General features: G+C 42.1%; 1 protein-coding gene across 5 annotated transcripts in view; it reads left to right on the forward strand.

The window, feature by feature from the left end:
* The first annotated feature begins 1,591 nt into the window (after window positions 1-1,591).
* SCYL3 (SCY1 like pseudokinase 3) overlaps window positions 1,592-13,888 on the forward strand; it is a 48,814-nt gene continuing 36,517 nt past the window's right edge. Inside the window, exons 1-2 of one of the 5 annotated variants that reach the window (XM_028123055.2) lie at window positions 1,592-2,050; window positions 6,883-7,097. In XM_028123055.2, coding sequence (XP_027978856.1) covers window positions 6,933-7,097 — 165 coding nt within the window. In that variant the 5' untranslated portion in view covers window positions 1,592-2,050; window positions 6,883-6,932. Of the gene's footprint in view, window positions 2,051-2,163; window positions 2,340-6,277; window positions 6,355-6,552; window positions 6,573-6,882; window positions 7,098-13,888 lie in introns of those variants that run through there. The other 4 variants (XM_028123052.2, XM_028123054.2, XM_028123053.2 and 1 more) reach the window with 4 other exon arrangements.

The following is a 13,888-nucleotide window of genomic DNA, read 5'->3' on the forward strand; positions in this document are numbered from 1 at the left end:
CATGAGGTTTATGTTCTGCAACATTTGTATAGTGTTTAGAGTTTACAAAGCAGGCCAATATTCTGTACAACATGGATATCATGAGGTCTGTTGCCAACTTTAAATTATTTCAGCATTGACGGTGTAATGTTCTGTGTGGGTTAATTGGTTGAAGCTATGCCCTAGAAGCAGCTAGCATTCTGGTAATCAGGAATCCACACTCCAGAGGTAGCTAGCTTGAATCATACTAGAAAGGCTACATTCTAGAGATGGAACTACAAATACTTTAGCCATTTGGATTTCTGATGACACCAGATGTTTTGTTAATTATCATAATGAGTGTCAGAAACGGGTATTTATTGGCAAAAATAACAACTTATTAATTATCATGATGAATACTAGAAATGGACTTTCAAAAAAGAATTAAAGATAGATGAATTGTTTAAAGTATTTTAGAAAATACTCTCCACATCTGAATAAATGGGGTCTGAAAATTCAAGGTGTCCTCAGCCTTTGGAGATGCCATTTGAGGCTGCATCCCTAATGGTCCTGGCTCTACCTCTGGTCTGGAAGACTTCTGGTTGCCAGATACTGACTACACTGATAACAGAATCCGGCCTCTGGAGCACTGCTCTTCTGGTTCTCAACTTTCTAGTGCAAGGTGGTGGTCACTCTGCCCAGAACTGTATTCTCCAAAGTGGTAGTCACTACCCACAAGTGACTACGGAGCATTAAAATATGGTTAGTCCAAATTGTAAAAAATACACATCAGATTTGAAGACAGTACCAAAGTGTAAAATATCAACAATTTTTCATATTGAATGCATGTTTAAATGACAATTTTCTGGATATATTGTTTAAACGTGTTAAAATTAACTTTACCTCATTTTTTTTCTTTTACTGTTTTTAATGTGGCTACTAAAAATTTAAAGTTACATAATGTGCCTTGAATTCAATTTCTATAGGACAGTCCTGACCCAGAACAGAGCGCTCAGCCTTTGTCACACTTATCCAGCAGATTAAATACTGTATGTCGGCTTCCTCATAAACATTTGTTCAATACACTTCTGAATAAGGAGCAAAATTTGGCCTATTTTCACTTAACCGCATGAAGAAATTGTGGGATGCTTATCCATCTTAAGCCTTTTCAGCTGCCAGAAACCTTTCAGCCACCACCTAAAAGTTTGGGATGATCAAATTATTTAGGTCAGCCGTCAACAGTGAGGATTAAGTAGAGCATTAAGTAGTTGCGATGAGAACAGGGAAAACTCAGTTTACTTTGAGTCAAGTCGTTTCAAAACTATTAGGTATATTCGCTTTATTCTCACAACATCCTATTAAGTAGAAACCATTAACATTACTAATAAGTACTATTAATATGACTAGTCCCAATTTACTCTTCGCTGAATTATGCGTAACTTCAAACTTCCCGTCTCAATGGCTTAAGCCGGAACAACTTCCACCTCCGCCAGCTTCGGCCGGTTTTCCGCACGACTTCGGCCCACGCAGCGCGACCAATCGCGCCCGCTGGGGTGAGCGACGTCACTCTCCTAAAGGTCCAGGCCAATTTCCATACTTCTCTTCTGCGCCCCGCCCCTTTACTATTTGTTAGAGGCGACAGCGGCCATTTTAGGTTCGGGCGGATATCAAATTAAAACTGCGCGTCTAAAGACCTAAAAATTGAAATCAAGACAAACTTGCAAGTTCAACTTAAACGCCAAGGAAGGAAACAGCTTCCCAGACAGACCAGGCCGCTGGGAGCAGGGAGTCAAGCCGCGACCGGCCCCCGCGCCCAGACGCAAGATGGCTTCGGCCTGAGAGTCACCTATGCGGCCGCTCTATCTCGGTTCCGGGTTCGTTCACCTCAGTGGTGGCGTCGGAGGGCTGGAGGCTGGCGTTCTGTCCGGTTTCCGGACCCATCTCTATGGTGTCGGAGGGAGCATACCCCCCGAAGATTGTGGGTGTAGTGGTCACAGCCTCACGGGGTAGGCGAGGGTGGTTGGTGTCAACAGGGGGCGAAGAGGGGACCGGAGCCAAGACCCTCGGCCGCCTCCCCGCCGCCCTCCCGCAGGTAATAGGGAGCCCTGCGCCGCTTCCTTCGTCAGTGCGGGACCGGGCCGCGGGGGAGGGGCCGGGCCGGGAGCAGAGGCGGTGGGCGCGCGCCCCACTCGCGGGTCCGCGCTCGGCGCGGCGTCGCTGCCGGTTGAGCTGTGCCCTCCGCCTCCGCTCAGTCTTTCCCTGCTTGTTACGGGGCGCCCTTCGGATCTGGGCTTCGCGGGTGACCCCCGCCCGGCGCGTTGCTGGCTGCCGGACCTAGCGAAGAAAGCCGCGGAGCCGGGCCTCCCGGGCAGGTGTGGAAGGTGAGGGGCCAGCGGGCGGGAGCTCCGCCCCCGCCCACCCCCGGCGGTCGCGATGGGACCCCGTTGGCCCCCGGGCCGCCCTCCCCGCCGCGGGTCGGGCGAGTGTGCGCGGCCAGACGTAGCGGGGCGCCGCTGCCGGAGCGGTGGGAACCGGGGGGCGCACCCGCCCCGGGAAGCCGCCGGCGTTCTTGCACCAGGACGAGTGCCGGGCCCCCCGAGGCCCAGCTGGCTCTGTGCTTGCATAGTGCTTTTTATTTAGAATAAAGATGAAACATTTCTTGGAAGAGCGTGTTTAGGAAACCATGTGAATACTGAGTCGGGTCCTGAATTCCGGAATCACCGTTCATTGTAGTTAAGGACCTGTGTGCATATCCACGTAACATCTCAAATCCTAGCTGAAATCATACTTAGTTCTTTTGGTCCATAAAGGCTTCATTATGTATTGCTGGTCAGCTAGCAGTGCTGGACTGAGTTCAATACAGGGAATATGTACTTGAAACAGATCAAAGTAAAGGGCCAGGGTAACGTTATCACCAGGTAACAAAATATCAGTCAGTATAGGGTGTCCTTAGAACTCACAGTGCAAGCCATTGTCTTTGGAACCTCCAAGCAGAGACTGCTAGAACCAAGATCATCTCGATTAAATTTTGAGGAAGAAGAGAGAGTTCCCCAGATGACATGGATTTCTTAGTTGAGTGTATGAGTTGCCCGGTGACCTAGACAAGCGTTTGCATAATCCACAGGTGGCCCAGAAATGTGATGTGCTGCCCAAGTAAGCAAAAGGATGGAGGAAGATTGGTGAACCAGTTTTTAAAGAGAAGACCTTGATGCCTATTCAAGTCAGAAACTGCGTACCCAACATTTTATTATAGAGAGTGGGGATGGTAAATCTACAAAATAACCATGCTGAGATCACAATATTAGACTATCCTTTTGTGTCTTTTTGTGAATTTTTTTTCTTGTGACTTTATTTCAAAGCAGTCAACAGCACATCTTTTTATTGTCACCTAATAAAGTTTGCAATGGACGTAGGCTGTAATCCCTACTACTCAGAGCATTGCACTCCTGGTATGGGTAGACCTGTCAAGGTTAATCGTGCTTTCAAAACAGTAAAATGGCATCCTTTCTCTCAAGAAAAGGAGTCATTTCTTTTTTTTTCAAGTTGTATTTCTTAGTGTCTTAAGCCCAAAATATACACTGCTAAGAAAAATTACGGGTTTGAACCTCGTAAAGCTTTCATAACTCTAGATGTTGAAAAGCCCAGTGTTCCCACAAGGATGTATTTTGCTATTTAGAAATGACTACGTTGGGCGCCTGGGTGGCTCAGTCGGTTAAGCGTCTGCCTTCAGCTGAGGTCATGATCCCAGGACCCTGGGATGAGCCCTGCATGGAGCCCATTTTGGGCTCCCTGCTCAGGGGGGTAGGGGGGCTGCTTCTCCCTCTCCCTCTGCCACGCCCCCTGCTTGTGTGCTTGCGTGTGCTCTGTGTCAAAATAAAATCTTAAAAAAAAAAAAAAAGACTAAATGTCCATTCCTATACCTCTGCTGACTTCCATTCATTCCACCAGAGCATCACTCCTCAGTCTTATCTCCTCTGGGGACTAATAATAAAATTAAACAAACACCATGATATTCTGTCAAGAGGATTTTCATTTTCTTGCAGTTCCTTATGTGTTGATTTTGGAGAGCTGTATTTTGTGGCAAAGAGAGAAGGAAGTTAGACTAGCCTCAGATACACACTTTTCAAAGTAACCCTTCTCTGACTAACTCCTCTAGTCTGACTGGTTTTACAGATGTGGGAGTTATAGATTTTTCTGCTGCTGAGATGGCAGTTGGTTTTAAAGAACATTGACCCTTTCAAGCTACCTCGGGTGGACCTCTGGCTCCCCTGATTGTAGGGGTGTCAAGGAAGCAGGGAGGAAATGGATTTGCAGCTTTGCCTCCCGACGCCTCAAGATGGAGGGTAGTAATGTGCCCCTATAAATCTGACTAAGCTGCTCCCAGCCTAGGCTTTTCCTTCTGCTGTCAGCTGCCTTCCTCTGCTTGCCAAGCTTCTGCTTCTTCGTGGCTTTGGCTCGCCATAGCCCTGACTCTACCTCATAGCATCCTTTTACCTTCAGCTAATGGAAGTATCACTTGTTCATTCAGATTCCTGAGGCAGGCAAGGATCTGCCCATTTGAGCTCTTCTTCCAGGCCATGGGTCCTAGGGATGGCTCATGTGTGCATTGACTGCCCTTTGGCCCAAGGAAGGCGCCTGACCCATTAACTATGCCCTAGAGGAGAGGAGCAAGGCCCAAGTACCAAACATGACCCTCACAGTTCAGTGGGGGGATTGTCACAGTAGGGCAGGCACCACACCATCTCCAGAACAAGGGATTTAACAATAGTTGCTTTTCCCTGTGAGCCTACATTAACACTAATTTTATTTATTTGTAGTCCTAATAGAGACTGGGACATATAGTTGAGATACGTGGCATTTTTAATACTGTTTTTTTTAATTTTTTTAAAGATTTTATTTATTTATTTGAGAGAGAGAATGAGAGATAGAGAGCACGAGAGGGAAGAGGGTCAGAGGGAGAAGCAGACTCCCCGCTGAGCAAGGAGCCCGATGTGGGACTCGATCCGGGTTCTCCAGGATCATGACCTGAGCCAAAGGCAGTCGCTTAACCAACTGAGCCACCCAGGCGCCCTTTAATACTGTTTTTTTACCCCTACTGTTCTTAAAGTGCAGAGTATGTAGCAACTCAGCGGGTTTGTTACAAAGACGACTTAGTTCTTATCCTCAGAAGTATTCTTGGATTTTGAATAATTTCAATTTTAGATAGCTTTAGCCCTTGTACGTGTTGTGTTACTTATACAGCGATGTATGTAGGTCTGTAGGCACTTGGAATTCTCTGTTAAGTATGTGTCTTGAGCAGCATTTCATACTTTGGTCACCCAGAGTGTTGTGTGGAACTTCACTAAAGTGGAAAAAAAAATCTCAGTAGTGGGTCTGTGTATGATTGTTGGGTGTATATTTATTTAAAGGATGGGATTTGTTTAACTGAAATTTTTAAAGATCTTTGTAGAATGTTTGGCCATGTTATTTAGAACTGGCAACTTATTGCTACATTGCCAGTTAAGAACCCCCTTTAGGTTTTAGTTTTTTACACTATGGTAAAGCCAGGACTGCAAACTGACCCACATTTTGCAAACATACGTAGTTTGGCCTCTACGGGTTTAAAAACATTTGAACCAACATTGAAAAATAGAGAAATTTCCACGTAAATCTTCAGGCTCTTGGATCCTTAGGGTAAATGGTGTGGTCTGGCAGCGCTGGTTGGACCCTGGGAGGCTGCGCATCCTCCTCAGGTGCCTGCCACCCTCGGTAGGCGGCCCTGTGCTATTCTACGGACGCCGCGTCCGCAGTCCTCCCATAACCATGGGAATTTGTACCTCCTTTGCAGAGAAAGATATGTTTTTATTGTAATAGACTGGGGAGGTGCAGGCATGTGTCCGTCTGCCTGCCTGGGAATTACCCGTGATCTGACACCTACCGCAAACCTCTATTAATACTCGAGCATGTTTTTTCAAGGCTTTGTGTGTATGTGTCTTATGTGTCTGTATAGATACATGCATAGATGGAGACATAGATTTATAACGTATATTTCTTTTTGAAACAGCGTTATTCAAGTATAATTGACACATAATAAACTGAACATATTTTAAAGCGTATGATTTTATAAGTTTTGGTATTTGTAATCACCCTTTACCATAATCAAGATAATGACTCTGTTCCCCCCAAAGTTTTCTTATAGCCCTCCGCAGCCCTCTCCTCTTCCTGGGGCCCCACCCCAGGCAACCACTGATCTATTTTCTGTCGTTATAGGGTAGTTTGCATTTTCTAGCATTTCCTGCATGTGTGGGTTTTTTAGCATTTGGGATGATACAGTTTTGCACTGCCCCCTTTGTACTTAGCACGAGCGTGAGGAGCAGTGAGGATGTACTCTGTTGTGGTCCTTGCCCTTTGTGTTCAGTGAGTTGTCCCTTTCCTTTCCCCTTGTTCTGCTGGTGTTCGCGCTGCTTTGCTTGGCCTATATGAGCGCTGCACTTGTTAACATGTTTTTCTCATTGTTAGAAATGCTTTCTAGGTTGTAATGTTCTTTCTATAATTTTAAGCTGTTGTTTTATATACTATTATACAGAAGTTTTCTCACTGATGAATTATCAGATTTTGTAACCCTTTCCTGTGAGGTAGGGTATGTGCATGGGTTAGGGAGCATAGATGATCTTACCCTGGTTTTGATCGCCCTTGCACTCTGGAAGGGTCTCCGTGGGAGGGGAGGGGGGCGTTTAAGTGCATTTTCTCTAGAGCTGTTGGTGGTTCCTTGACAAGCATGGCTGGCAACTGGCTGAGCATTTCCCATTTTTATCGCCAAATGGCCTAGTTGATGAGGGTCGGAGAAATGAGTGGGTTTGAGTGGCTGGGTCTGGGTCCCTGGGATCTCCAGCACGTGTTGCAGACAGAGACCCATGTTGGACGGTGTTTTCTGTTTTCTTTCAGCTCTGCTTGGCTTTGTGGAGGAGCTGCAGCACCGCCTCACTGCGTAAGGGATGGGATCAGAGAGCAGTGCTTTGAAGAGCTACGCGCTGAAGGAGCCACCTTTCACCTTACCCTCCGGACTTGCCGTGTACCCCGCTGTTCTGCAGGATGGCAGATGTGCTTCTGTCTTCGTGTATAAGAGAGAAAATGAAGACAAAGTTAACAAAGCTGCCAAGGTACTGTGATGGGTGACGGCTTCATAGTTAGAGCTTCCTACCCTCTCGTTTTCTGTTAAAAAATATGAAATTGAAATTACTTAAGGTCAAAGGAGGAAGATCATAAGGAATAGTGTTTTTATTCATATCCTTTAAGAACATAGTTGTCCTTACTTCATAGGATAATCTCCCAATTTGCATGACACAGTCAGATACCACAGATATAGCCAAAAGGCTTCATAAAACTCGGTGTGATAACTTTTATCATCATATTTTTTTTAGTGAGAAAGTTTGGAACGTAATTTTCCATGGCTAATATGAGGTAAAGGAAGTTACTCTAGCTTAGCAAAAACCTCTGAGTATTGACATTTGGGGAAGTATATTTTAGTATATTTTTTAATTTGTAAAATCTATTATTTATTTTTATTTATTTTAATTTTTAACTTTTTAATTTTGTATTTTAGTTTTTAAATTGGAGTGTAGTTGACACACAGTGTTACATTAGTTTAAGTTGTACGACATAGCGATTTGACTTCTCTCTGCAGTATGCTGTGCTCACCGTTAGTATATTGATGATGGACCTAGAAATAAAATATTTTAGAAGCTGTGACTACTGTTTTTTTCTTTTCCCGAGGTATTGTGAGGTCCCCAGAAAGATTGTTGAGCTGGAGTTTTGGGCTGGACACCCCAGAAAGAACGTTGGACCTGGGCTCTAGTTCTTGCTGAGGAGCCTTAGATCATTCACTTCCAGAGGCTTCAGTTTCCTCTTCAGGGAAGAGGTCCTCCCATTTTGTACCTTCTGGCTGCTGCTCCTGGAAGGGCACCGTCAGGGGACCCCAGCCTCGTATCAGAAAACATGATTGTACCTCGGAATATAATTCAGTAGGACAATCCTAAGTGTCATTTTGAATTAGAGAAAACAAAGGCGTTAGTTGGTATTTCCTTGGATATTGAACCATTCAGATTATCTTCAGGAAGGTTCTTCAGGGGACGCAGAGTTGTGGCTGTTCAGTGTTAATGGCAGGCATGCTATTTTCAGATGGACCTAGAGCTTTGTTTTGTTAAAATTATGATCTGTATTACCATGAGTCCCTTTGTGCTAGCAATAAGTAGGAGACAGGGATATCTATTTTAAATGGCTTTTGCCTTTTTTAATGATTATAAAGGGTTCTAGTATGTATCTCTATTAGTAATACAATTTCAGCATTTTATTGGTCACATCAGTTCATTATTTGATGTTATGTCTTTGATCAGGCATGAAGTTAACAGTTATGGTGCCTAAGGAAAATATTCCCCTTGGGATGCATTTTCTGTTAATAGTGGTAAAAAAGATAGCTGGCTATTTTGTTGCTAAGTAATTTTGCTTTTTGGTAAGACCATGTTTTTGTCTTTTCCATCCCATCCACGTACTATTAATACTTTTTATTGTGATTTTGCAAAAGATAAAATGCTTTGCTTCACTGTCATATTCTTATATGCAATTCATATCTGACATACTTCAGGCTATTTTCATTTAATGAGATTGCACATTTTTTTAAGTAAAAGAATTAGAGTGATTAGGATAATTATTACTAGTGAAATACTAGAGATTTGTCATCTTTCTTAGTTTTTTTTATAAGACCATAAGATTTTTTAACATTATATTACTCTTTATGGTGTATGTACCAAGAAAGTTTGAACAACCCAGATCATAAAGTTTTTTTGTTTTGTCTTTTAAGTAGGCTCTGCGCCCAGCATCAGGCTTGATCTCACAACCCTGAGATCAAGACCTGAGCTGTGATGAAGAGTCAGATGTTTAACCAACTGAGCCACCCAGGCACCCCCAGATCATAAAGTTCTTAAAGGAAAAAAGATCTGTCAATGTTTGAGGACTTCTGGGCGGGAGGAATTCAGAGCTTGAGAAGGAACATTTTTCCCCCCTTAGTACTTACTCTTCTCAACCATGGCTGAGTTTTTTCCAGTAGTTCTTACTTGTCTCTTATGTTCTGCAGGCCATCTTGTGGCTTTGAATACTTGACACATGAATCTGAGGAATTTGAAATGGCAACTAAACGATAAGGAGTTTTGAGTTAGATCATAGTACTTGAAAAAATATATCACGTTTCATCAGGTTTTAGGACCTTGATTTTCATAGATACCTGAAATATTAAAACAATATAGTTAACTCACCTCACTTTCTCTGAGTTCAGGCTCCCAGTCCTCCCTCTGATCGTTTTAATGACCACTTCAAGAGGATATACACTGTTTTCCTTGCAAATACTGTTAGGTTGTAAGTGTGCTCTTCCTCTAGTGTTATAAATAAAAAACAAGAGTCACAGTGCCCTGTGACCTCTGGAATAAGAAGAAACGCAGGCATAACCTTTGGCCACAAAACAGTATTAGAAATTCTTCGAGTCCATCAGATCTTCTCATTTTATCTTGAACTCATTAGCTATAATAGTAAGTTTTCTCCCTGGTGGTTATGACTCATTTCTAATGAATAGTCAATAAGGAATGATAACTCCTAAATCAGAATTTGGTTACTGTGGCTTGCTGTCATCTGAGTGCTTTGTTAGGGCCTCACGGGAAGGACAGACTCACAGAATGATTCCTGACTGTCTTCATGCTACCAAGGCAGCCACACTGACTGCAGGAATACGAACGTGGATGCTGTGCACCTGCCTGGGAGAAGGATGCTCTTCTTCATGAATGCTCTTGAATCTTAAGAGAAGAAGGAAGAATAGTTCTCCCTGAAAATTCTTGCTCTTAGTTTAGGCATCTTGATTATTTTGTCATATTTCTTCAACAGAGTGAAATTATGGCTTGCTTCCTGTCTAAAGACTTGCAAGTGAATTTGAGCTAAATAATGACTATGTTGTGTAGTTCTCAAAGTGAAAGAGCAAACCGAGATAGAATGGTAATGAAAAGCTAAGCCCCTAAGGCTTGAATTACTCTGCTATAGCTGATTCATAACCCATTCCTAAAAACTAGAGTTTATATTCAAGACTTGACTTTCACACCTAACATCTCTGTGTGGGCATGGATAAGTACAAATATGGACAGATTATCCAGTGCCACTCATTTTTTTCCCTGAAGATTTTATTTATTTATTTGACAGAGAGAGGGACCACAAGCAGGGGGAGTGAGAGAGGGAGAAGCAGACTCCACTGAGCAGGGAGCCCAATGTGGGACTTGATCTCAGGACCCTGGGATCATGACCTGAGCCGAAGGCAGAAGCTTAACTGACAGCCACTCAGGCGTCCCTAGGACAGATGATACTTCCAAGGCACTCCTTCCACAAGGTCCCCTTTCTCCACCAGAACAAGAGTCATTTATCTCTTTGGTTGATGTTAGTGAGAAAATCTCATTAAACTTAGCAGCTGCATCTTGTCACGCTAATTTTCCTGTGAATCTGTATGCATAATTTATGCAAAATATTGTGCGTGCTGAAGAGGAGTAACAAATGAGGTTATTGCTGCTAAGTTACGTGCCTTGTTCAGAATCATGCAATGAGTTATTCCTTCCTTTCTTCTTCATTAAACAAACAAGTCACTGTGGACCAAGAATTCTGCTGGGAATGTAGGGTTAAAAAAATAAGCTAAATGAAATTTATTATTTCATTTTTTAATGGGGTGAAATTTACAACTCTTTATTTTTATGCCAGTACTCAACCAGGTAGTATTTCTCCTGATTTACTAGTCTGCCCTGAGTATTAGAGGAATAAAAGAAGGCACATAAAACCCAAGGAAAATAATTAGAGCCCTAAGAAATAAAAGCTGAATGAATATTTTTTTTTCCTGAGCAGGCAAAAGTGAAAAGTTAGAAAGTATTTGATTTTTGTTTTGCAAATTATTTGAAATGATTCTTAAAATGCAAAAATATGAAAGAGGCTGCATAATTTTACTCAGAAACCATAGCTCAAAAGATACTGGCAATCCAAAAACTAATGATATAATATATGGTGATTAACATAACAATAAAAAAATTAAAAAAAAAAAAAGATACTGGCAAGAAGTTCTCTCCACTTAACTGTAGTCATTCAACCAGCTCACTAGCACAACTCATGGCTCCTCTGGGTCTTTGTTGTATTTATATGCATAAGTATGGATTATTTTAAAGGTATATGCACAAATTAATAGTTCATAATTGCTAAAGAATTTTCTTAATTATTTTTTATTAGAGTAACACAAGGGAGGGTAACAGCTTTCTTAAGAACAAACAAAAAATCCTATTGAAGCTATTCCTAGAGTTGTCAAAGTTTGAGATTATTTTAAGAAAAGAAACTAAACAAATCCATCTCCTCAGAAGATTCTCCTATAGTTTTACCTTAATAGACAAGTTTGAAGCAACTAATAGAAAATTTGTATCAGTGTTGTGTTACGGGCTCTTGTACGATCTCATATTCTAACAAAAAGGTATTTTGGAATGTTCCATACTGAGTGCTTATTTGTGAAAATGAAACCTGATGTTATATTGAGGATTTTTCTTCAAGTGAAATCTTCATTGGTCTCCCAGTTTGATGATTGATTTACCAGGCTTCCCCAGTGTCCAGTGGATTGTGCAGGACAGACCCCAGAGATTTAAGGCCATGTAATTTTTTAGAAAGACTGGGTGATTTTTAAGGAAAACCATCATTCTTGCATTTTACAATTTTGTTGTAAATAAATGATACAGTTATTTCTTCCTGGGTTGGGAATTGTTTACTATCAAGTCTAATTGGAAAGTCTGCATCTGATAGGGCTGTTACAAAACCAAGCAGGGTAGGAAAGAAACACCGCAGATTTAACCTCTCTTAGTCAGACACAGCATTGCCATGTGTTTGTCATCCATCTTTGTATACTCTGTCTGGTTAGAGAACAGGACGATGAGAAGAGGTATGTATGGGGAAAATACTGTATGTTAGGGATTTCTAGAGTGGAACACCCATAACCTCGGGATTGTGCAAAATGATTCATTTCAGTTTGGGGGAGAAAATCAAAAATGTCTGTTTAAATTCACTTTTACTCTTTTCTTTCAGCACGTTCTATTTTATGGGGGTTTTATGGTATTTGTGTCTTATTTATATATGTAAATGAAAATGTGTATTATAGATACATATATGAGCTACTTATCTAATGTTTCTACTGGTGTGAAGCGTGTGAACAAAAATATTTATTCTTTTTGAAGGTAAAATTAAATTTATTTATTTATTTATTTTTTGTGATTCATTGTTTGTGCATAACACCCAGTGCTCTGCGCAGAACATGCCTTCTTTAATACCCACCACCAGGCTAACTCATCCCCCCACCCCCCTCCCCTCTAGAACCCTCAGTTTGTTTTTCAGAGTCCATCATCTCTCATGGTTTGTTTCCCCCTCCGATTTCCCCCCCTTCATTGTTCCCCTCCTGCTATCTTCTTTTTTTTTCTTAACATATATTGCATTATTTGTTTCAGAGTTACAGATCTGTGATTCAACAGTCTTGCACAATTCACAGCGCTCCCCATAGCACATACCCTACCCAATGTCTATCACCCAGCCACCCCATCCCTCCCACCCCCCACCACTCCAGCAACCCTCAGTTTCTTTCCTGAGATTAAGAATTCCTCGTATCAGTGAGGTCATATGATACATGTCTTTCTCTGATTGACTTATTTCACTCAGCATAACACCTTCCAGTTCCATCCACGTCGTTGCAAATGGCAAGATCTCATTCCTCTTGATGGCTGCATAATATTCCTTTGTGTATATATACCACATCTTCTTTATCCATTCATCTGTCGATGGACATCTTGGCTCTTTCCACAGTTTGGCTATTGTGGACATTGCTGCTATAAACATTGGGGTGCATGTACCCCTTCGGATCCCTACATTTGTATCTTTCTGGTAGATTTACACCCAGTAGTGCAATTGCTGGATCGTATGGTAGCTCCATTTTCAACTGTTTGAGGAACCTCCATACAGTTTTCCAGAGTGGTTGCACCAGCTTGCGTTCCCACCAACAGTGTAGGAGGGTTCCCCTTTCTCCACATCCCCACCAACATCTGTCGTTTCCTGACTTGTTAATTTTAGCCGTTCTGACGGGTGTGAGGTGGTATCTCATTGAGGTTTTGATTTGGATTTCTCTGATGCCGAAGGATGTTGAGTACTTTTTCATGTCTGTTGGCCATTTGGATGTCTTCTTTGGAAAAATGTCTGTTCATGTCTTCTGCCCATTTCTTGATCGGATTATTTGTTCTTTGGATGTTGAGTTTGATAAGTTCTTTATAGATATTGGATACTAGCCCTTTATCTGATACATCATTTGCAAATATTTTCTCCCATTCTGTCGGTTGTCTTTTGGTTTTGTGGACTGTTTCTTTTGCTGTGCAAGAGCTTTTTATCTTGATGAGGTCCCAGTAGATCATTTTTGCCCTTGCTTCCCTTGCCTTTGGCGATGTTTCTAGGAAGAAGTTGCTGCGGCTGAGGTCGAAGAGGTTGCTGCCTGTGTTCTCCTTTAGGATTTTGATGGACTTCTGTCTCACATTTAGGTCTTTCAACCATTTGGAGTCTGTTTTTGTGTGTGGTGTAAGGAAATGGTCCAGTTTCATTCTTCTGCATGTGACTGTCCAATTTTCCCAGTACCATTTGTTGAAGAGACTGTCTTTTTGCCACTGGACATTCTTTCCTGCTTTGTCAAAGATTAGTTGACCATAGAGTTGAGGGTCCATTTCTGGGCTCTCTATTCTGTTCTAATGATCTCTGTGTCTGTTTTTGTGCCAGTACCATACTGTCTTGATGATGACAGCTTTGTAATAGAGCTGGAAGTCCAGAATTGTGATGCCACCAGCTTTGCTTTTCTTTTTCAATATTCCTC

Source organism: Eumetopias jubatus, unplaced genomic scaffold (genome assembly GCF_037043125.1).
Source record: "Eumetopias jubatus isolate StellerSeaLion01/CBP00866 unplaced genomic scaffold, mEumJub1_p1.0 scaffold_12, whole genome shotgun sequence".
NCBI classification, from domain to species: Eukaryota; Metazoa; Chordata; class Mammalia; order Carnivora; family Otariidae; genus Eumetopias; species Eumetopias jubatus.